The sequence below is a fragment of the Carlito syrichta genome, unplaced genomic scaffold (assembly GCF_000164805.1).
Source record: "Carlito syrichta isolate Samal-C Ts95f unplaced genomic scaffold, Tarsius_syrichta-2.0.1 Scaffold138808, whole genome shotgun sequence".
NCBI lineage: Eukaryota > Metazoa > Chordata > Mammalia > Primates > Tarsiidae > Carlito > Carlito syrichta.
The window spans coordinates 96,997-121,726 of NW_007082904.1; the positions used below are offsets into that span (position 1 = coordinate 96,997).

Here is a 24,730-nt window from a genome sequence, read left to right on the forward strand (position 1 = left end):
TAGTGCATCATATCAGGAGATATATGCTGTCAGTTTAGTCCCTTCACTGGCAGTGTTGACTTTAATCATTTGATTAAGGTAGTATCTGCTGGGTTTTTTCATTGTAAAATTACTCTTTTACCTTTTGTAATGTACAAGTATCTGTCTTTGACACTACATTAATGTCTTTTTACTTGTTAAATTTTTGCTTACTAGTTGTAGCATTCGTTAATGATTCTTGCTGAATCAATTTTGTTAGGTCACAATCCCCGTGGGGCCTCCAGAATGTTAGGTCAGACCAGATAGGGGTCTGTGATCTGGCACCATGCAAAAGATGCAAAGATTTGCACAGAAATTAGATTGGAAAATATAGTTTATTTAGAAAGTAAATTCGAGAGAGAGAGAGAGAGAGAGAAGAGATTCACCTCCCCAAGGCAGGGGAGAGGGCCAAAGCTTAAGGAAAACCTGGCAGCCGTAGCTCAAAGAGCCATATGGCCAGACCAGAGCTTAGCAAAGCAATGGCCAATGGAGGCTTGAGGTTGAATTCTTTTTAACCTTCCCTTTGATGGGAGCAGGTTGTTAAGGTGATTGAGTGGTCATCTGTTTCATATCATCACACACAGGGTAAGCACAGGTACTGACATCAGGATGATGAACAACAGGCAGATGGGTGGACTAGTCACATGACTGTAGTCATGGCACTGAGGTCTTTCTGTGTCATGAAGGTCACAAAGGGCTGATTAGGTTAACTTGATTTATAAAACAAGCTGGGGAGAGGGTTGTAAAACAATTACTGATAGCTACCTCTAAGAAACCAGTTCTGTCCTTGGCTAGTGACTAGAGGGTAAATCAAAGTGAACTACTGGAAAAACATGACGAAGCTAAGCAATGTTAAAATGGCTGCAGCTTGGCTATATTGACTCCATCTTGTCCTTTCAATTTTTTAATATGATTTTTGGCAAATGGTGATTTCCAATTTTACCCCTCCCTCTACTTTTATTAGTTGGCTTACTACTGTAAGGAAGAACTTTCCCTCCTCTTCCTATATAGTACTCATATTTATTTCAGCATAGACTTATAGATTTTATTTAGTCAGTAAGTTATAATCCTTTACTATTATTATTTATTTTGATGTTTAAATGATCTCTGATTTAGCCAGTGAGAGATACCTCATGCTGGTCCCAGTGTCTCTTTATGGTATAAAAAGATAATTCAGGCTCAGCTTGTTTTTCCTCTGTTCCAGCCCTGGAATTAGCCATTTATGCAAGGAACCTTTGTCCCTTTGGTGTAGAATGGAATTTAGAAATAAATATCTGGGGCTAGATATGCTTGTCGATAGTGGAGTGCCATTGTTTCTAGACCTTCTCAGGTTAGAACTGGGAAATAGATGTATATATTTATGTGCATGTACATAGGCATATACAGATTCATATGCATATCTGTGGCTCATATAAATTTATATCTCTTTATCTCTCTCCATCTCTTTTCTCATTCTCTTTCTTTCCCTTCGTTCTTTCCTTACTTTTTTATTTTTTATCTATGTATTTGTTTGGTTTCCATTATCTGTGATATGTATTTGCTCAATTCTAGAATGTGCAAAAAGTAGTTTCAGAATTGCAAACCATGCCTCTGCAAAAAAAGGAAGAAAAAAGCCTATAAATTAGAGTTTAAAATTTGTTTAGAATGCATTTGTCTTTAGCCTAAGAGCATATGTATAGTGTTTAAATGTTGTGTTCCAAAGTTACTTGGGTTGATTTTTTTTCAGCTTTACTGTAGTTATGTTATCCATTTGAAGTTTGGTTTGATTGATTTCTGTTAGTATTCATTTTTAGGCTCTTCCTCCATCCTTATGGATTTTATTTATTTTCTTTCTTCCTCTCTCCCTCTCTTCATTTATTAATTTCTTTCTTCCTTTCTGTCTCTCATGTATATGTGAAACATTAACATGGTTCCAAATATACCTGTATTAAAAGGTATATTCAGAAAGAGTTATTTACTACTCCATTTCTACTATGCTTTCTACCCAGGTCTCATTAGTCTCTGATTTTTCTTTACTCTGTTTCTTTTTGCACAAATGATCATGATGCATATAGATTTTCTCATGTTTCCCTTCTTTTTACATGAAGGATAGTCTTTTACAGATACATTTTTGTACTTTGGGCTTTTTGTTAAACAACATCCTGAGAAATATCTCCATATCAGTTCACAGAGATGTCATAGAGAGCGTCCTCATTCATTTTTTTTACATCTTCATAGTACTCCATTTTGTGGTGAATATACCATAGAGTTTCTACAACCAATCTCTTGCATAAACTACAATTTAGATTGATTCCAATAATTTGCACTTACAAACAGTACAACAATGATTAACCTTGTGCATATGTATTGTTGGAGGTGTATCCACAGGGTAAATTCCAAAAGTGAGACTCCTGGGTCAAAAGGTAGACTATATGTTTTGTTAGATATTGTTAGATATTGTCAAATTTCCTCCCATAAAGGTTGTGCCAATTTGCATTACCATGAGTACTCTGTGAGAGTGCCTGTTTTGCTACAGCTTCATCAACAGCATATATTGTTATCCTTTTAAAATTTTGCAGATCTTTTGGGTGAGAGATTGCGGGGGACCTGCCCCTGCAGAGATCGGGGGTCCCTGGTCAGTGAGACAGCGTCGGCAATTATACTGGAGGGATAGATATAAAGAGAAGGAAAGAGACTGGACTCCTGTCTAGTGCAGAAGCCATTTATTGGGAGTAACATTGGGTCTTTTATCCCCAAATTCTGCAAAGTCACTCTCACATGTCTTTCATGTGAACACAAAGCCAGGTGCATGAGGGGCATACCCCACCCACGAGATGTTCCTTCAGGCATGAGGAAGAACAAAACCAAAATTGTCTTTCTGTTCCTCATGCTTGGTTAATGTTCCTCAAATGCAATACCTTCTAAGAATACAAAGTTTCTACAATCAATAACCTAAAAATCCCATAACAAACGCTAACCTTAATCTATGACTGACCTATCCCATAAATCTTTTTCATCCTATGCTAATTTATACTAATGCCAAGTTAAAAGATTCAATAGAAACTTAAATACTGCCGGGCTTGGTGGCTCAGCCTGTAATCCCGCGCCTTTGGGAGGCTGAGGTGAGTGTATTGCCTGAGCCCGTGGGTTCGAGACCCGCCTGGGTAGTGAGACCTCATCTCTACAATAAATCAAAAAATCAGCCGGATGTGGTAGCGCATGCCTGTAATTCCGGCTACTTGGAAGGCTGAGGCGGAAGGATCGCCGGAGCCCAGCAGGTCAAGACTGCGGTGGCCGGGAGCGGCCGCTGTACTCCAGTCTGGGCAACAGAGTGAGACTCCAACTCAAAAAAAAAAAAAAGAAACTTAAATACTTACTCTACAAGCTAAAGTGGCCCATCCTAAAATGTTTGGAATGTGGCCCAGTCTAAAGTTCACAGTGGGCTACCTGCAAGTAACCTAGCCACATTCTTTCAACAAAATGACTGTCTAAGCTTATATTTCTCAAACTATATTCTACAATTTACACCTTACTCAACTTCAGTAAATCCTAAAATCACGACCCAGAAGCCTGTGACCAGTACTAAGGCTCTTAGATGTGACCTGATTTTGAACTGTAAGTTGTGTGAAAGCCAAAACCACAGTTTGTGGAAGAATGGGAACAACGAGCTTCTAAAGTTAGCTTGTGTTCGTCCCGGTCTCAGAAGTTTTTTATGCTTGAGCTAGCAGAGTTGTTTCTGGCTTTAGTGCTAAGTAAGAAAAGGGAGAGGAAATGGGGTCAACAGCTCCCATACACATCCTAGTGCTCTTGGGGTCCACGGCCCTCCCTGATCCCTAACGCTCAGTGGGCCTCCGTGGCTGGCTCCCAACAAGAGGTGATATTTTAGTGTATCTTTAACTTGTTATGAGATTGAACATCATTTTATATGTTTGAAGGGCCATGTTTACATTTTTTTTTGAAAATTGTCTAGTCATGTGTTTTTTTCCCATTTTCTGTTGAGTTCTGTTTTTTTTCCCACCTTAATTTTTAAGATTTTTAAATGTATAGAAACCATTTATATTTTCAAATAAAAAGTATAGGAATATGGAAATATGCTTCTGCTTGAATGCAAAACAAAGTTTGTATTTATTGTGAGGAAAACTGACCAAAACTTGAGCATGCATAAGAAGGCATAAATGGACTGTCTAGAGCAAGATGCACTTAGGGGCAGGATAAAAGTGGGATCTAGCCACCAGATGAAAAATCTCAGGAAGCCCTGAAGAAGTATCATCAGGTGGCTTAAGTCTGGTGTGACTGTGTGGTACCATCTGTGGAGCAAGTTTTAGGAAACTTTGATAGGAGCCTGGCATTTTGAAACAGGACAAGAGTTCATAACTGGGAGCTGAGGGGCTTACTGGTTGCTGCGTGAAACTTTCTGGGTTGACTTTTAAAGGAGGATCTCCCAGTATATTAGTAAACAGAAGGATAATCCTGTGAGACTGGATGATTATAGGATAGAAACAGGAATATGTAATGAACTCAAGGGTGTAGGATAGTGACTGATTCTATCAGTACAACAAAAAAATGCCTCTTAGCACTAATCTGGTAGGCAAAATTTTAGAAACTTGATAATAGACATACAACTTTGCAGTATGTAATTTTTCTAATGTCTGCTTTCTTTCATTTACTTTTTAAAGAACCAACTGCAGTTTAATAGGAACGTTCCTACACATCCAAGCAACTTGGCAATCCGATATTCTTGCCCACATGCAATTAGAATTGAAAAACTGAAGGACTCGTACAATGAATCATACCATTGTAAAGATGCAAATATTAGATTTGATTCTGGCCTAAGCAATTCTATTTCATTTTCCATCATATCAGAAGAGAGACTTAGCTATGCTGTCCACCTAGCCAAAAGAGATGTGAAACGAAGACAACTTGAAGAACATATAAAAGAATATCATTTCAGAAGTCAGCCCCAAAGCTCTCAGAAATGTGGACACACTAAGTATAAAATAAATGACCACAGGGAGGAAAGGAAGGAATCAAAGAGTCAAGAGCTTTGTCACTGCAGCCATCAGCCATCCAAAGTGGAAATCTCCAACTCAGGTGCCAAGGTATACCTGTATGCATCTCATCCAGGACAGTCATACTTTGCTGTGCCAAATTCACCACCCAGTCGGGATCCAGGCCTTCAGCCACATTCTAGGATAGGTGACCACACAAACTCAAGTGAACAGAAAAGTCTGCTAGAAGTCCAGCGACTCCAGAAAGAATTGAGCAGTTGTATCCACAAAATTGAAGAGGTAGCTAAAAAAGGTGAGAAAAATTAGATTCTTTGCTTTGACCTGATATTGTGAGTGTGGGGTAGTTCAAATGCATTCCTTGGGGAATCTCCCACTCTACCATCGATTCCATTCCTTTCTTCTGTGTGTTGGTTCACTAGAGTACAAGCACTTGTGACATGACAATTGGCCTTGGAGTTTAATTGTTGTCTTCTTTGTCTAAAGAATCTGCCCTGCCCTACCCTTCTTTCTGGCAGAGGCTTGTGAAAGAGCTTCTTCACTGAAGGCTACATGTCATCTGTGTACCAACTAGGAGTTGGTGTACCTGCTGTCTGAACCTTAAGTCTTCTGGCATCTCAGTGCAAATTATTCTATAGTGTTTTCCTTCTTTTTCCAGAAGTCCTTCTGGCAAAATTAATTTGCTCAGAAAAAGAGCATAATGTATGTATAGTGTAGATAAAACCAGTTCTGGCCTGACATGGTGGCTCACACCTATAATCCCAGCACTTTGGGAGACCTAGGCGGGAGGATCACTTGAGCTCAGGAATTTGAGACCAGCCTGGGTAACATAGGGAGATCTGATCTTTACAAAAAAATTAAAAAATTAGCCAGGCATAGTGGTACACATCTGTAGTTGCAGCTACTCAGGAATGGAGAGGATTGTTTGAGTCTAGGAGTTTAAGGTTGTGGTGAGCTATGATTGTGCCACTGCACTCTAGTCTGGGTGATAGAGTGAGATCTGAACTAACAACAACAACAACAACAACCCAGTTCTTACTTGGGCAGTGTTTAGATGAGTATGCCCTACTGACAAGGAAGGTTATAGGTATATGTTTAAAATGTCTGACCACTGGTTAGAAAGGAAGGACTGTAAGCATCGTATACTGTTTTCTACAATTCTTTTTTTTTTTTTTTTTAGTCAGATTCCTACTCTTGCCCAGACTGAAATGTAGTGGCACACTCACAGCTACTGCATCCTTGACCTGCTGGACTCAGGCAATCCTTCCATCTCACCCTTCCAAGTTGCTGGAGCCACAGGCATGCAGCACTATGTCTGGCTAATTTTTGTTGATTTATTGTAGAGACAAGGTCTTGCTAATTTGCCCAAGCTGGTATCGAACCCCTGGGCTCAGGTAATCCTGTCACCTCTGCCTCCCAAAGTGCTGGGATTTCAAGTGTGAGCCACTGTGCCTGGCTTGTTTTCTATAATTCTTTAGTGTGAGGACACTAAAGGGCCCTTTGATTTTCCTGGGGAGTAGAAGACCGATTCCATGTGGGAATGTAGAGTTACTGTAGCTAACAAGTAGGGAATCATACCCAGCTTTCAGACTGTAAGGAGTTCGGAGTTGAGCATCAAAAGGAACTGTTGTGCTAGGATAATATATAGACTAAAATTATCTTATGCATTTTTAATTTAATATGTGCATATGTGCATATTTGTGTGTTACAGAAAGAATTAAAGGTATCTTAAAAAATAAGTATGAACAAGATAAAACAAAAAATATGTACATGAAGATATTGTGGTATAGGAAAACATAAGGAAAGGAAAAAGATCGACCAGGGATGAGTTACAAATTTGTTTCTGAGCTTCCTGGGAGCCAGCTAAAGAGGGACCTGCAATTGGAGAATTTGTAAAGTCTAAAACGGAAAAAAAAAATGGTATAAGGAAAACAATTAGTTCATATACTAAGGTCAGAAGGAAAATTTTCCTGTGGGTCTTCTTCAAAATATATTGTGTAATATCATGAACAGTTAAAAAACTTTGCAATATTAAAATAACAGAAGTATAGCTAATTTCTCATTACATTCCTTAGTGTCAGCCTATGGTATGACTCTCCCACATACTTTGAGTAGAAGTCATGCTACCAGGGGAACGAAGCCACAGGCCCATTGCTCTGGTGATCTAGCCTATTACAGGGGATTTTTAAAGCAGAGCTTTCAAACTGTGGGGGAGGACTGAACTGGTTTATTTTATTTGTCTAAATTTCCAGTCTGTCACAGACCAATACTTTGTGAACTATTAAAATGTCACAGTAGTGGCAAAATTGCTGTTAAAAGATGTAAATGTGTATCTTCAATTTCTCTACTTACTTTGTCATGAGCTAATAATAGTTTGTGATGGTTCCTAGCTGCAGACCACCTTTTCAGTAGCCCTGAAGCACTCATTTGTGCTTCCTAAGTGCTGCTTTGTAGACTGGATACATCAGAATCATCTGCAAGGTGAGCAGTTAAAAACCCACCTAAGCCAGTTCCCATTTATAGTCATATCAGTATGTGAATCTGCATTTTCTCCTTACTGTGTAGTCCAAACAAGAGACAGAAGTAATTTGGCATACAGGCTCTCATGAGACTATCTCTGCATATACAACTCCTGAAAGCAAAGATTTTTGCTTTCTTCAAAACAGTCTTTTACTCTTTTCATTGTTTGATGTTTTAATGAGTAAATATTTAAAAATTGAACTTAAAAAATACACTTACACTAAAAAAAATTGCTATTGTCTGACTTGTATATTGGAGTTTTGTATAAGAATTTGTATAAACATATTTGAAAACCACAGACTAGAAGGAATGGATAGATTTCATCTCTTTTAGGCAATCTTCCAGAAACAATTTCTTTGAACCAATCTTTTGAAAATGTGGAGCATCAGTATGTACAAGGATTAGACACTCAATTTTAAAATAGAGATGCCTTACAGTGAAATAGCTATCCAGTGGGATTTGATTCAAGGAATTCTGGCATGGAGCGGGTGTTGATCAAGCTAATGTCTTAATGTCCCTTCCATCTCTGGGTCAGCATGTAGGCCCACTCATTGCTGATTTCTTGGCTGATGAAAATGAAATTTTTCAAGCCGGGCTTGGTGGCTCAGCCTGTAATCCCGCGCCTTCGGGAGGCTGAGGTGAGTGGATTGCCTGAGCCCGTGGGTTCGAGATCCGCCTGGGCAGCAAGACCTCATCTCTACAATAAATCAAAAAGTCAGCCGGGCGTGGTAGCGTGTGCCTGGAATTCCGGCTACTGGGAAGGCTGAGGCGGTAGGATCGCTGGAGCCCAGCAGGCGAGGCTGTGGTGGCCGGGAGCGGCCACTGCACTCCGGTCTGGGCGACTGAGTGAGACTCCAACTCAAAAAAAAAAAAAAATCAGCCGGGCGTGGTAGCACGTGCCTGTAATTCTGGCTACTTGGAAGGCTGAGTCAGAAGGATTGCCGGAGCCCAGCAGGTCGAGGCTGCGGTGGCCGGGAGCGGCCACTGCACTCCAGTCTGGGCAACAGAGTGAGACTCCAACTCAAAAAAAAAAAGAAAACGAAATTTTCGCCGGGCTCGGTGTCTCAGCCTGTAATTCCGCGCTTTGGGAGGTTGAGGTGAGTGGATTGCCTGAGCCCGTGGATTCGAGACCCACCTGGGCAGGCAAGACCTCATCTCTACAATAAATCAAAAAAATTACCCAGGCGTGGTAGCATGCGCCTGTAGTTCCAGCTACTTGGAAGCCTGAAGCAGAAGGATCGCCAGAGCCCAGCAGATTGAGGCTGCGGTGGCCGGGAGCAGCCACTGCACTCCAGTCTGGGCAACAGTGAGACTCCAACTCAAAAAAAAAAAAAAAAATGAAATTTTCTGTTACTGTAGCCTCATTTTTTTTCTTAGTAAAACTAATGATCTTCAACCTTATTATTTCTTAAGTAATTGAAATTGTTTTAAAGTTTTATGTGTATGTATTGTTTATAATCCACTTTTGGGGGAAAACTATTTTCAGATAGACTAGAAGAAGCTTTGGATCCAGATGAAGAACGTCGAGTCCATATCAGGAGACAGGAGCAAGCTGTTCGTTCTGCCCGAATGCTCTATGTCCTCCAGCAACAGGTGTGGAATGTTCAGGGAGAAATGAGGCAGTCAGCCTTGTGTATTGCTTTCTTAGAAAATTTCAGTGTTCCTTTTATCTCAGAAAGATTAGCACCAAAGTATTCTAACATGAATTCAAATAGAGTTGTGAGGCTGCCTAAATTTCCTGAACATGTGGACAAATAATTTTTTCTTTTTGTAATCTGGCTTTATATGTGTGTGTGTATTATATGTAATTATGGCCAAACTCCTTAAACAGTGTTACTTTTTGAGGTCATATACTCTTGAGAACCTACTAAAAACTGCCCACCCCAAAATGCTTATTATATTATACCACCATATTTTTGCATAGGAAGTCAGGTAGATCTGTTACCCTGGAAACCTTGGGAAAGGGACCTAGTTATTTCCTGTCTCATGTTTATGATGTACTAGAAGCTTGTAGATAGTAAATAATTTAGTTATATTCTTTATTAGCCAGTAAAGAATGAAGACCATGTTAAGTGTCTTAGGATACATTTAGTGGCAGATAAATGGGCATTTACATTCTTTACATTGCAATGAATTTTTTTTTAAAGTGGCTTATTCATTAAGCCTTTCACTCATTTTTGGTCACTGAAGTTACTTGTTGGCCTTATTGCTTGAACCAGAAACTGTATTTTTTCATTTAAAAAAAAATGTCTGCATTAGATTTTGCTCTATTTATTTAGGTTCTATTTCAGTTCTTATTCTATACTACTGCTATAAAGATTGTTCTAAAACATAAATCTTACCATGTTACACCTCTGCTTAAAAGACTTCAGTGGCTTTCTGTAACTTAGAGGAAGAACGTTAAATTCTTCTTTTTTTGAGTGGGGTCTTACTCTGTCACCTAGGCTGGAGTGCAGTAGCACAATCACGGCTCACCACAGCCTTGACTTCTTGGACTTAGGTGATCCTTTTGCCTCAGTCTTCTAAGTAGTTGAGACTACAAGTGTGTGCCACCACCCCAACTGATTTTTTTTAAAGATGAGGTCTTGCTATGTTGCTCAGGCTGGTCTTGAACTCCTGAGCTCAAGCAATCCTCCCACCTTGGCCTCCCAAAATGCTGGGATTACAGGTGCGAGCCACCATGCCCTGTCTGAAAGTTTAATTCTTTATTGTGGCACATAATACTCCATGATCTGGCCCTCTTTTCTTTCCAGAGCCATCCTCACCTTTCTTCCTTCATATTAAATTCCTATTACATTGGGGACCAAGGGATGGAAGGTGAACACTACTCTATTCACTGTCTTGAATTGGAAACTATTTTTTGAGTACATGAATGAAGAGCCTTTTCTCATTTTCAAGTGACTTGAATTAATAATGGTTATATTTGGGCAAGATCCAAATATCTTGTATCCTTTTCTACAAAAAAGATCAGTGGAAAGGTATGAGGTTTTCTTTTTTTCCCTTTATAAAACAGGTTAAAGAAATCCAGGAAGAATTGGATAAATTGAGTCCACATAAAATTAAACACACTAAGAAGGTATGATATGATACAATTGAACTGTAATTAATACTTATTTATAAATTACATTTCCCAATGTTTTATTAGTGTTGTGTGTGGGTTCTCTGCACTAATATTTTCAGTGCTTGCAAAAGCCTGTTAGTGAGGGAGTGAACACCTTAAATATTCTGAATATGGGATTGCCTTCCAAGGAGCAGCTTCTGAAAAATAGATTTTTGTTGTTTTTTGCTGCAGTGTAAGAAACTGAGACTAGAAAGGAAAAGACTTTGTCATTAGAAAACTTTATATTTTACAGTTCCCTTTACTATGAAAAAGTTTTCACAATAGGAAGCACTTTAAAGAGAAAGAAGATAGATTATAAATATTCTTAAAGGTTGAGTTAATGTTATGAAGTTCTGAATATTGAAATAACTTCTCACATCTTTTTTATTGCCAGTCAAGGACAGTGTCTAGGCTGGCGGCTGCCCATCGGGGAGCCATTCGGGCCTTACAGATGTTTGTCACTCAGTTTACTGACAGAGGCGAGCATCCAGTTCCTGCTCAGTGTAGGGAACTGGGCAGCCTTATTCGCCAGCTTTCACTTTGTTCTGCCAAGCTGGATTCTGATCCTTCTGTTCCTGATGTGGTTATAGATATTCTGCAACAAATTGAGGTATGAAATTGACTTCAATTTTTGTTAAAAGTGTATTGGAAGTGATGCTTACTGTCTCCTACCTTATTAGGATTTATGGAGAATATAAGGCAAAGCTGTTACCTAGTAAATTAAAACTTTGCAGAGGGTAGAAGAAACACTTCAATTTTTGTTTGTTTTGACAGTCTAGTCTATATTACTGTATTTCATTTCTTTGAAAATTGGTGATGTGAGTATGAAACACAACAACTTTAAATCAGGTTCATTAGTTAAGAAGAACGTTTCATTCCCTGGCTATGCCATTTAAGAAAAAAAATTTGAGCCAGGCTTAGTGGCTCAGCCTGTAATCCTGTGCCTTGGGAGGCTGAGGTGAGTGGATTGCCTGAGCCTGCGGGTTCGAGACCCGCCTGGGCAACTTGGTGAGATCTCATCTCTACAGTAAATCAAAAAAATTAGCCGGGTGTGGTAGTGCGCACCTGTGGTTCCAGCTACTTGGAAGGCTGAGGCGGAAGGATCGCTGGAGCCCAGCAGGTCAAGGCTGCGGTGGCTGGGAGCGGCCACTGCACTCCAGTCTGGGCGACAGAGTGAGACTCCAACTCAAAAAAAAAGAAAAAAAAGAAAAAGAATTCGGCCAGGCGCAGTGGCTCGGCCTGTAATCCCAGCATTTTTGGAAGCCGGGGCAAGAGTTTTACCTGAGGGCGTTTGAGACAGCCTGGGCAACTTGGTAAGACCTCCTTTCTACAACAAATCAAAAAATTAACCAGGTGTGATGGCCTGTGCCTGTAGTTCTAGCTACCTGGGAGACTGAAGTAGAGGGATCACCTGAGCCCAGCAGGTCGAGGCTGTGGTGGCCATGAACATGCCACTGCACTCTAGCCTGAGTGTCAAGAGTGAAACTCCAACTCAAGAAAAAAAAATTCATTAGCATAGAAAAGGAAGACAGCAAAGCACTGTGAAATTTGTGCTTAGATTAGAATATCAATGTTTAAGTGACTTTTAGAAAAGAAACACTTAAAGATACAATATATGGAAGCAGAACTTCAAATATTATGATATAATTAGAGACTTCTAGAAATCACAGCTGACATGTGCTAGTCAGAAATGGATAGTGTTCGTAGTTCTAATTGATGATGAACAACAATAGTAATATGCCCTTACCTGTATAGTTCCCTGAAGTTTGCACAGTGCCACCACATAATTATTCCTTTTGATCCTTAGTAATTGTAATCCTTAGTAATTGATCCTTAGCAATGTGATTTGCAATTGATTATTACTACTAATGTTATAGGTTAAATTTTTTCAAAAACAGAAGTCAGTGGGCTGATACAGATACTTCTCTGGAGATCTGAAAATCCAATTTCTATTTTCTGACTCTCATGTCAGTATTATTTGTAGTACATCATATGTTTTCATCCACAAATAAAAAAGGTGATCTTTATGCTAGTGTGACATAAGAAACTGTTAGCTGTGTAAAAAAGGTGGGGTAGTAGAGAGAATTCTGGACTAAATGACATGCCAGTTCTGGCACCATTAATTTGCTCTTGGTCTTTCAGGTCCCTTCTCTTACAGTTTCATTATTCAGCAAATATGTTTATGATTTGCATTGGTTACATTCGGGTATATAGAGCTGATTATCAGAAATGTTACCGTCAAATGCAGACCTCAGAACATAAGAAATATGAACTGATCAAAGTGATTGCATTTAGAGTACATGTCTTCATAATCCTAGAAAGGATCTTAAGAGACTATTTGGTCCCTTGCTCACATTTTGAGCTTGAGCAAGAGTACCTTTAACATAATGTTTCTTGGGTTTTTTTTTTTGAGTAGAAGTCTTGCTCTTATCACCCAGGGTAGAGTGCTGTAGTATACCCAAGGCTACTGCAGCCTCAACCTGCTGGGCTCAGGTGATTCTTCCGCTGCAGCCTTCTAAGTAGCTGGAACCACAGGCACGCACCACCATGCCCAGCTAATTTTTAAATTTATTGTAGGGATGAAGTCTCACCAAGTTGCCCAGGCTGGTCTCAAACCCCTGGATGCTGGCAATCCTCTCGCCTTGGCACCTCCCAAAGTGCTGAGATTACAGGCGTGAGCCACTGTGCCCAGCCTAACATAATGTTTCTTTTTTTTTTTTGAGTTGGAGTCTCACTCTGTTGCCCGCTTCCGGCCACTGCAGCCTCGACCTGCTGGGCTCCGGCGATCCTTCCACCTCGCCTTCCAAGTAGCTGGAATTACGGGCATACGCTACCATGCCCAGCTGGTTTTTTGATTTATTGTAGAGATGAGGTCTCGCTGCCCAGGCGGGTCTCGAACCCGCGGGCTCAGGCAATCCACTCACCTCAGCCTCCCAAAGGCGCGGGATTACAGGCTGAGCCACTGAGCCCGGCTACATAATGTTTCTTAAACAGAATGTTTTTGTCTCTCCTGTTTTTGAAAATACTCAATAGCAAAATAAATTTATTGTTATCTTTCTTGTTGCTGTACTATACTGTTTTATGTCTTGCTATCTTTTTTTTTTTTTTTTTTTGAGTTGGAGTCTCACTCTGTCGCCCAGACTGGAGTGCAGTGGCCGCTTCCGGCCACCGCAGCCTCGACCTGCTGGGCTCCGGCGATCCTTCTGCCTCAGCCTTCCAAGTAGCTGGAACTACAGGCGCGCGCTACCATACCCGGCTAATTTTTTGATTTGTTGTAGAGATGAGATCTCATCAAGTTGCCCAGGTGGGTCTCGAACCCGCGGGCTCAGGCAATCCACTCACCTCGGCCTCCCAAAGTGCTGGGATTACAGGCTGAGCCACCGAGCCTGGCCTTCTTACTATCTTTTTATTACCTTATTATAATCTGAACTAAACCTCTTCTGACTCTTCAGTTGTCCTTAATTTGTACTGACCAGATGAAGGCTGGGCCTTCACTGCCCAGTAAGGAGTAAATGGATACTTATTAAAGGAAATACATTTTTTAGGAAGGCAGGACACAGATCATCTGTCATTATTATAGTAGACAAGTGACCAGAGCCACTGGACTACTGGACCTGCTATTTTAGTTTACAAAGATGTGTCTTAAATATAGTGTTTGTCCACTTAGAAGACTCCTTGAGGTTATGAGGTTTTTACTGAGAATTAAAATGGTATTAGAGCATATAGGATTATATTCTGAAGACTGCAGTTAATTTCTAAAATGGTTATCCTTGATTTTAAGATTTGGATGCCTTTAAAAGTAGTTTTGCCAGGCGCAGAAGCTCATGCCTGTAATCCCAGCACTCTAAGAGGCAGAGGCAAGAGGATCACTTGAACCCAGTAGTTCAAGACTGGCCTAGGCAACATAGCAAGACTTCGTCTCTACAGAAAAAATAAAAAAGTAGCTAGGTATGATGGCATGCACCTGTAGTTTCAGCTGCTTGGGAGGCTGAGGCAGAAGGCGTGTCAGAGCACAGGAGGTGTCAGGGCTACGACGAGCCATGATTGTACTATTATATTCTAGCCTGGGTTATAAAAAAAAGTAGCCATATTCATTATCTCTTTGCTATTGGTTTTAGTGAGCTAAACATATAAAAGAACTTGCAGAAATCATTTTTCCAAATTAATTAGATGTCTTAATAAAAATTTAAAATTAACATTAACTATTAGAGACAGTCATTTTATTTTATTTTTGAGACAGAGTCTTGCTCTTTCCTAGGTTGGATTATAGTGTTGCAGTCATAGCTCACTGCAGCTTAGGACTTCTGGGGTCAAGCCATCCTCGTACCTGAGCCCCCTGAGTAGCTGGGACTACAGGCATGCATCACCACACCTGGCTCATTGTTTCTTTTTCGAGACAAGGTCTTGCTATGTTGCCCAAGCTGGTCTGGAATTCCTGGACTCGGGATCCTCCCACTTCAGCTGTCCAAAGTGGGATTACTGGGATTATAGGTATGAGCCAATGCACCTGGCTGAGATAGCTTGTTAATAATACATTTCTCTGAAGTCCTTATTTTCAGTTTTGTGATTGAAAGTCATGCTTTTGTAAGAGAATAACTGACTGTTTCATGGCAGGCTTTGGAATCTCTCCTGGAAAAGAAACTGTCACCAAAAAAGGTGAAGAAATGTTTCAGTGAAATTCGGAGCAGATTTCCTGTTGGTAGCCAAACAACCTTAGATACATGGCCAAGTACATTACCGAAGAGTGAGAGGAGACCTTTTGTAGCAAAGGAGACATTTCCACAGGAAAAAAGTCGACCTTCAGTGGCAAAGATGCTTCTTGCTGGTATGTGTCTTAAAATATTTATTACAAGATACTTTAATCATTGAAATTATCTGGGCTTTAACGGTTACTACACTGAAGGGAAAGTCAGGATTTAGTGCATAGTCCACAATAGATTGACTTTAACTGGGATCAGTACATAGCAACCAAGATACTTCCTTAGGCTGGAAGCTGGATATTCTTCCATATAGGAGCGTGGAGACAGTAAGATTTCCTTTTCCTTCATCACAGTGTTTTGACTACCCAGAGTAAATTCTTTTGGAGCTGGAAGTTGGAACCCTACTTTTAACAAGTTTACTATATTTTATTATTATTCTGTATTTAATGCCAACTTCCCCCTTAAAAGTGGGCATACAATTATGTTTTGACATAAGAATATATTTCCCTACATCCTCCCCAAGTACTACTTTATATAACAACATTTAAAATTTTTTTCAAAAATAGAAAAATGTTATCTTATTATCTTATATTACACTTCTCTGATTCCTAGTAAGGGCGATCATTTCATTCACATGTTCTTAGCCATGTTTATTTCCTGTTCTGTAGTTTGCCTATTCCCATTCTTGATCCCTTTTCCTGTTGGGTTATAAGTTTTTTGCTTATGGATGTATAGAAATATATTTGTTTTTATGTTTTTATATATATATAAAAGATCTTAATCTTTTTTCAGTTACATATATTGCAGATATTTTCCCCTATTTAGTCACTCATCTTTGAAATGTGTTTATAAAGTCCTTCCTGGTACAATTTTAATTTTGTGGGCAAATCATCCATCTTTCTTACGTATTGTATTTTAATATTTGATAAGACAGGCCTCTTTTTCTTCTTCTTTTTGAAAATTTTGAAAATAACCTCATTCCTTATCTTTTCTGAGGAATTTAGAATGAGCTTGTCAAGTTCCATGAAAAATACTATTGAGATTTTGATTGGTATTATATCGAGTTTATATAATAATTAGGGGAAAAATGACATTCTTACAATATGGAGTCTCTCCCTGCAATTATTCATGCCCTTTTTCCACCTCTTTATTTTTGCATATAGGTTTTATTAATATCTTGTTAAGTTTATTTCTAGTTTTTATATTTTATAGGTTTTGTTTTCTGCTTTTCTTTTTTTTTTTTTTAAAGGCAGATTCTCACTCTGTTGCCCAGAGTGCAGTAGCTTGATCATGGCTCACTGCAGCCTTGAACTCCTGGGCTCAAGTGATCCTCCCACTTCAGTCTCTTGAGTAAGTAGCTGGGGCTATGGGTGTGTGCCACCACACCCAGCTACTTTTTTTTTTGAGAAATAGGGTATGGCTGATCCTAAACTCCTAAGCTCAAGGCTGATCTTAAACTCCTAACCTCAAGTAATCCTCCTGTCTCCCAAAGTGCTGGGATTGTAGGTGTGAGCCACTGTGCCCAACCTATTTTATAGTTTTTATAGCTAGTATGAATAGGAAATTTATTTTCATTATGTTAAATTTGTTATTGCTACTTAAAGGGAAGTTTTAAGTAGCAATAACAAATTTGGATTGTATATTACTCTTATAGCTTTGACTGTGCTGAAATCTCTTATTTGTTATGATACTGTATTTTGTTGGTTCTGAGGTACACATTTGAACATTTCTGAAATTGGGGTGTATTCTTAAGTGATGATAACTTATAATTAATTGTAATATTTTTAAATTGTAAACATTTAAAGCAACATTCCAAAATACTTGATGCATAAAGTAATGATGTATCTTATAATTGATACTTTAGATTTGATGAAATATGGGATTTTGTTAGTTAATTCTTTTGTATTTTTCCAGGTAGGTGAGATCTCCTATAAACAATTATGGAAAAAGCCAGTAAATTAGTTTTCTTTTTTTTTTTTGAGTTGGAGTCTCACTCTGTCCCCCAGGCTGGAGTGCAGTGGCATGCTCACGGCCACCCAGCATTGACCTGCGGGCTCAGGCAATCCTTCCACCTCAAGCACGTGCTACCACATCCAGCTAATTTTTTGATTTGTTGTAGAGACAAGGTCTCAACAAGTTGCCCAGGCAATTCTCGAACCCATGGGCTCAGGCAGTCCCCTCACCTTGGCCTCCCAAAGTGCTGGGATTACAGGGTTGAGCCATAGTGCCCGGCCTAGTTTTCCTTTTTTATTTAAAGTAGAACATACAAAAAAATATAAAGTAGAAAAATGCAAAAAATATAAACTTACAGCTTAATTATCAGAAAACAAAAGCATTTCTATAACTATCCAAGTCAAGAAATAGAACATTACTAGCATCTACAAAATTCTCCTTGAATACACCAATCTTTATCTCTTTCTTCTTCCCCAAATTATTATTGTTCTGACTTTTTAATGCCATACTTTGGTTTTGCCTGATTGGAAACTTTTTAAAAATGGAACTACACAATAGATATTCTTTTGGGATTGATTTCTTTAACTTAACACTTTATGAGATTCATCTGTTTTGTTTGTGTAGCTGTGATTTGTTAATATTCTGTGATTGTTACTGTTCATTGCTGTATTGTATGACTATCATTATTTATTTATCTGTTCTATTGTTTGAATCATTGAGTCATTTCCAACCTTGGATGATTATAAAGAAAGCCACTATATCTTTTGTATGTCTCTTGGTACATGTATGCATGCATTTCTGTTAAGTATGTTCCCAAGAGTATAATTGTTAGACCATAGTGTATGTGTTTGTTCAATAATAGTAGATAAAGTTTCTTCTTGAAAGTAGTTTTATCATGTTATAGTCCCACCAACAGTGTATGAGAAAGTTGCTACATGTCTTTGTCAGAACTTGTTGTTATTAGTTTTTTAAATTTTAGCCACTTGGTTGGTGTGTAAATTCATCATTGTGGTTTTCATTACATTTTCTGGATGACTAATGGTGTAAACACTTTTTAATATATTTATAGGCCATTTAAATGTCTTTCGTAAAGTACCAGTTCAAATCTCTTGCTCTTCCTGTCTCCCTCTCCATCTCTTGTCTTTCACTTTCTTTCTTTTCTTTCTCTCTCCCTCTCTTGTTTTTATTCATTTGTACCTGCTGGGCTCCGGTGATTCTTCCGCCTCAGCCTTCCAAGTAGCCAGAATTGCAGGTACATGCTACCATTACCCGGCTGATTTTTTGGTTTATTATAGAGATGAGGTCTCACTGCCCAGGTGGGTCTCGAACCCGCAGGCTCAGGCAATCCACTCACCTCAGCCTCCCAAAGGCGTGGGATTACAGGCTGAGCCACCGAGCCCGGCTTAGCATGCATTTCTTATTCCTTCTTCACAATTTCACAGATAGTTTTTTTTTTCTTCCTTTATTAAGTGGAGAATTTTCACCGTTTAACTTAAAGGAGGCACTTTCCAACTTCTTTGGCATATCTGAATTGTCACCATCTCTGCTCTTGCACTTTGGGGTCATTATTAAATCAAGTAAGGGCTACTGGAACACAAGGACTGCTGGACTGAGAACTGAGATGGTTACTAAGTGACTAATGGGCAGGGAACTTCTACAGCATGGATACACAATTTAGAACTTAAGAGTTGTTTATTTCTAGAATTTTTCTTTTATATTTTTGGACCCGTGGCTGGTGACAGGTAACTGAAACCATGGGAAGCAAAACTGTGGATAAGTGGGACTCTACTGTGTGGCAGGTACAGTTGATGCTCCTTTTATATATATTTTTCTGCTCATTCCATTTTCCTTCCTACCTCACTAGAGGTACTATTGTTATTATGGACCTTTTCTGTTTTTATATTGTACTGCTTATGTATCTTTCCATAAACCATATAAGGTGTTGTTTTATATAAATGATATCTTACAATATGCATCATTTTACGGTTTGCTTCCTTAACTTATGTTTATAAGGATTTTTCATATTGATACTTGAATTCTAATTTATTAGTTTAATTGTATAGATTTTTCTTATATGAATATACTGCAGTTTGTTTTTCAGTTCTTCTTTTTGATGGATGTTTGGGTTGGTTGTTTTTTGCTTTTGTAAACAATGAGGAAGTGATGTGAATATCTGTGCTCATGGCCTCTTGTGTACACATGAGTTCCTCTAGGCTGAGTACTTACCTGGGAGTGAAATTGCTGGGTTGCAGTGTTTGTGATTTCAACTTTACCAATGCGATCAAGTTATTCTTCAAAGTAGTTGGACTAGTTTATGCCTGTACTAGTAGTTTGTGAGAGTACTTGCTTTTCCACATCTTTTGAGGGATGTGAAATGGTATCTTATTGTTTGAATCTTTCTGATTCTAGTGAAGTCGATCATCTTTTCATATTTTTTTGACAATTCAGGTTTTCTGTCTAAATTGCCAGATTCTGTCCTTTGCCTATTTCTCTATTGGATTGTTTATTTTTCTTATAGTTTTGTAGAAGTCTTTGTATAGCCTAGATATCAGTTTTATGTTATGTATATTACAGGTGTCTACTTTCAGACTTTGGCCTATCTGTTGACATTATGGTGTCTTTTTGTCATACTCATTGGTTTGTCATGCTGCCTTTGTCATATCCATGCTGTTTCACTGATTTCTGTCCATTCCTGCGTCACTCCCACACTGTCTTAAATATTACAGCTTTATCTCTAAAATTTTATCTTTGGTGGATTAAAACTCTTGTCTCTACCCCACTCACCATTTTTTAGTTCTTCAAATTTATTTGGGCTATCCTTGGGATTTTACTCTTCATATGAATTTTAGGATTACCCTGTTTAGATCCATTTTTTAAAATCTGTTGAGATTTTAATTGAATATGCATTTTAAATTATAGATTACTTTGGGAAAATTGACATCCTTAGAATCTGTTCCTTTATGAAAACAGTTTATTCAATTTTCTTTCATGTCCTTTAACTTTTAATTTTTTTCTGTAAAAAGTCTTGTACATCTTTTATTAGATTTCTTCCTACATGCCTTATAATTTTTTTGCCAGTGTTAATGAGATTTTTTTCTCTTATAGTTTCTATTATTTTGCTATGTGGATATGGTAGTGATTTTTATTTGTCAATCTTTTTATATTCAGCAACCTTGCTGACCTCTCTTAGTTGTAATAGGTTGTCTGTAGATGCTTTTGGATTTTCTGTATAGACCATTGTCTCATCTTCATATAAAAGCAAGTTTTTTTTCCTTTCTCATTGCAGGTTGAATGTCATGAATGGATTTCAGATTTTATTCTATATCACATTAGGAGCCATTGAAGGTTTTGAACAGAGAACAACATTCAAATATTTACATTTTAGAAAAACAATTTTGGTAGCAGATGAAGTTGTGACGATAAACAAGGGATCAGTTAGGAGATACTGTTATAGTCACAAGATGTTGCAAACCTGACCTTGGGTAGTAGCAGAAGGCAAGGAAGGGCAGAGATAAATGTATGAGATATTTTAGGATTAGGATCAAAAGAACCAGGCAAATGAGTAAATATGGGAGCTAAGATTCAGGGAGTCAACCATGACACCTAGGTTTCTGCTTGTAAAACTGCAGTAGTATTCATAAGAAGAGGAGCAAGTTTTGCAAGAAAATACCTGGTTTTCAACAGTGCTAGGAGAGATATTTGAAGCTTATCTGTGTATAATCATTCTCCACAATTTGAATGGCACTTCTTCAGTTTGTCTTTCTGAAATTTCCACGTAGATAAGTATCAGCCTGATATAGACCTTCCAGTGACCCAGAGGTTGGAAAGCGAGCTTGATTTATTAGATGTGAATATCCTTCCGGAAGACGCCCCATTTATTGTGGACCAAAGTGCAAGCTTCAAAGATGAGACATTAGCTCTGGCCAAAACAAAAGCAATGAAAAAGAAGTCTGTGACTGAGAATGTGCCATTTAGGAAGAAAGATACTCTGGCGCCAGCAAGACTACAGCAAGTATGAAGTCATTCCTTTCTTTTGGCCAATTTATATTAATCTGACATTGTCCAAGGTCACATAAGCTAGTATGCAGTGGGGCCAGGGTTTGAGTTCTCAGACAATTTTATGCTAGAGCCCCTAAGTCTAACTATCTAAGTTATTTATATATTTTAACAAAAGATAACAATTTTTAATATTGTTACTAGAAAAGGATATTCTTTCTTGTCCTAATTCAGTAAGACCCTAACTAATTTGATACCAGTGTCTTAATTGGGCAGGCTGTTTTAAAGTGCAGTTTTTTTCTGTATCTGATTTGGAAATATGAGACTTGAGGGGATTAAGTGTTGGTTTCTGCTAAAGATAAACATTGATCAATAGTAATCACTGACTGCACTCCAGCCTGGGAGACAGTGAGACTCCAACTTTAAAAAAAATAAAAAATAATAATAATCACTGAATATTAAAAGGCATCCTAGGTTGAGTGCTTTCTTATATGGCTTTGAGAGCCAGCTGGGTAGTTAGAATTTGATCTGAAACTACATTATATTTTAAACTTCTATTTAAAACTTACTTGAGACCCTCCAGTAGAAAACAAACCAGAGGCCTACCTCCTAGTCTGAAAGCCCGTATTGTAGTCACTGCCTTTTTATGGTGCTATCCAAAGTTTTCTGTAGCAAACCTATATATTGCCAGGTAGCTTCAGAAAAAGGAGATTTAGCACTTATTGCCAATTACTGACAGATAATGGATTAGGATCAAGTCTTTATTCCTTCCCAAGCAAACTGTTAGGGGGACCATTAGGAGATCAGAATTGGACCTGTAAGAATTCAGTTTGGTACTCTTCTCCAGAGACAGAGTCTCATTTTCTATGGCATTTTAAAATAGCTTGATTCATTCCATTTAGAACTAAGGCTTAGAGAGTTTAAGTATTTTAACTAAGAATGCTTTATAGTTTACCTCAGGACAATTTGAAATAAAGTTTTTTTTGGTGTATTTAGAAAAAAGTTATAAATAAATAAGTATTGTATATATAGTTCATATGTTTAAAGGTGACAGAGCTAGGAATTCCAATTCTATTCCCTGTACTCCACCCCTGCCCCCTGCTAAGTTTGCTTCAGGGTAATTAACCCCTCCCCCAAATTTCTACCATAGTACTTTCTACTTAGGCTTTACTGAATTGATACTTGAATAGCATGGAGAACTTGGAGCTTCAGTGAGTCAGAGGTTGAAACCAGAGTTTCTTCGATATTCATTTATAATTCATACTTATCTCTTACAGCAACTCCACAAAGCTGAAAGAAGTAGACAAAGCCAACCTCACAGTAAAATCAGGTTGCAACAGACAACAGTCTCATCCAGATTAAAAATGAACCGGCAGCCTGTGAGAGACCACAGGGCTCCTTGGATGCCTACGAACCCCACATCCCCACCAGCATCTCCTAAATGGTATGTGAAAATTCAAGGGATCATTTGGGTATGTGATTCTATTTTCCTATCACAGATCAAAGGTGACCTATAGCTTAGAGCAAATGAAGTAGCAGTCTTAATTCTTCCCATTAAGAAAAAAAATGCTTATTTGGGTGGTAATACATGAGAAATTTTTGTCCAGAAACTTGTTGGTTCCTTTTGCTGCCTGACTGGTTTGAGTCACTACCCAAGCACTCAATAGGTATCTGTCATTGTATGGAGGCTCATGGGCTTCTTTTCACTTGTCTCTTCCCTACTTGAGACCAGGGACTTATGTTTGAATATCTGGCATATAGTAGGCATTCAGTAAATCTCTGCTGAATAAACAACGTATTTTTAAATAATTCTAGTACCAAGTCAAGATAATTGTGAACTATAAAACCATATAGATTTTATCGACACAGTCTTAGCCACAGGGGACAGTTAGGATAGTGTTAATGTTACATCCTTGTCACCCTCATTTGTAGCACATGAAGAATGAGGAGCTGCCATTTTGCAGGGTAAGAGAAAAGGGAAGTAGGGTCCAGTTAGGTGGAAATAGTCATGGTTAAAGGTAAATGAGAGCTTGTTTGCCATGGACAGTAGTTCTTGAAAACACAGTAGAAAGGACCAGGAGGTGGAATAGAAATAAAGGGGGCAAAAAGCAGTAGTGAGGGAGGAGAACGAGGGAGAAGATAGGGGACTGAAGGGCTCTACTCTTGAGAGCCATCAGAAGTCGGGGTGAGGAGCCCTCTAAGATTACAAATGATTCTGAAGAAATAGTTATGCTCATTCATCAACTCTCATTTTAAAGTTAAAGAAACAATGTTTAGAGAATTTAATGTCTTGCTTGTGTTATAGAACTGCATCTGAAATCCAGTCTTCTGATTTCATAATGTGCTCGTTTGTTGTTATTACTCTGTTCTACTTTCTGTATTTTTATATACAAATATTAATATTGGAGACGTGCATTCAGTTAGTAAGTTCATTGGTGGAAGTTTGTACTGCAAACCAAATAAACAATGGACTGTCTTTTAGAGTGTGTGCTTGGTGGGTGGAGGAGGGAGGTCGATAAGGTTTCTGGGCTCACAGTGCTGTATTGGGCCTTATAGAGGTGCAGATTGCCTTAATAATATGCAGTGTATCCTAAATCTACATATTATAATAGGGTTTTGTTGGCATTCACCCAGTATTCTGTAATTGACCATTGTTTTTTCATTTTTTCAAAATAGTGATTGCTGCTTGGAAGCAAAGGAAAATTTCTCCCCTTTGACACTGAGCTTGAGTGCTGGAAGATCTCACCCTTTTTCACATTAGCTTCCTATTTATGGCCCTGTGCTATAGATCACCATTTAAATTAATGCTCTTGTCTGCTCTGAGCTGACCCCTATTTGGATGAGTCATTGGACATGAAGTGAATGATTACAAAGGTATCATTTTCCATTTTTTGCAGTGCTGCATGGCTAAAGGTGAAGTCTAGCCCTCAAGATGCCACAAGAGAGTTTCTCCGCCAAGAAGATACTACAGAGGAGAGTCCATTGAGAGGTGTTATTGAGCACGAAGCAGCCAGGTTTGTGATGGTATTTTTCAAATATTTGAAAATTAAAGGGCTTCTTTTACAGAGCCTCTGAAGTAAACCCTTTCTTCTCTTTCCTATGTATAAAGTTGATTATTTAAAATGTAGATTAGTAAACATTTCTGTCAAACTATACACTTTACAGTGAACCCCCTCTTTTATGCCTTCTTATTTCATTTGTTCAAAAATTATGTTATGTCTGTTGTGTATCCTTCGCTAGTTTTGTAAATGGCACTGTTGTGAGCTCTATAGAGACTTTATAAAAAAGGGCAAACAGGACATAACCCCAGTCCCTGTTTATTTACAGTCAGTAGAGAGAATATGTAATTAATGATCATTTAAGATAGAACATGGTATGTAACCTAAGAACTGGGAGAGTTTAGAAGTGGGGGAGAGGTTACTTTTTTGCTGCAGAGGTTTAGGCTTCATGGAGAGAGA

The 24,730-nt window shown here is 38.5% G+C and overlaps 1 protein-coding gene across 3 annotated transcripts in view; it reads left to right on the forward strand.

The window, feature by feature from the left end:
* KIAA0753 (KIAA0753 ortholog) overlaps positions 1-24,730 on the forward strand; it is a 58,058-nt gene that overhangs the window by 8,237 nt on the left and 25,091 nt on the right. For 2 of the 3 annotated variants that reach the window (XM_021708489.1, XM_008049880.2), the window contains exons 3-10: positions 4,674-5,298; positions 9,010-9,116; positions 10,537-10,599; positions 11,018-11,233; positions 15,238-15,448; positions 21,056-21,288; positions 22,550-22,716; positions 24,170-24,286. In XM_021708489.1, coding sequence (XP_021564164.1) covers positions 4,674-5,298; positions 9,010-9,116; positions 10,537-10,599; positions 11,018-11,233; positions 15,238-15,448; positions 21,056-21,288; positions 22,550-22,716; positions 24,170-24,286 — 1,739 coding nt within the window. The remainder of the gene's footprint in view (positions 1-4,673; positions 5,299-9,009; positions 9,117-10,536; positions 10,600-11,017; positions 11,234-15,237; positions 15,449-21,055; positions 21,289-22,549; positions 22,717-24,169; positions 24,287-24,730) is intronic. The other variant, XM_008049882.1, reaches the window with a different exon arrangement.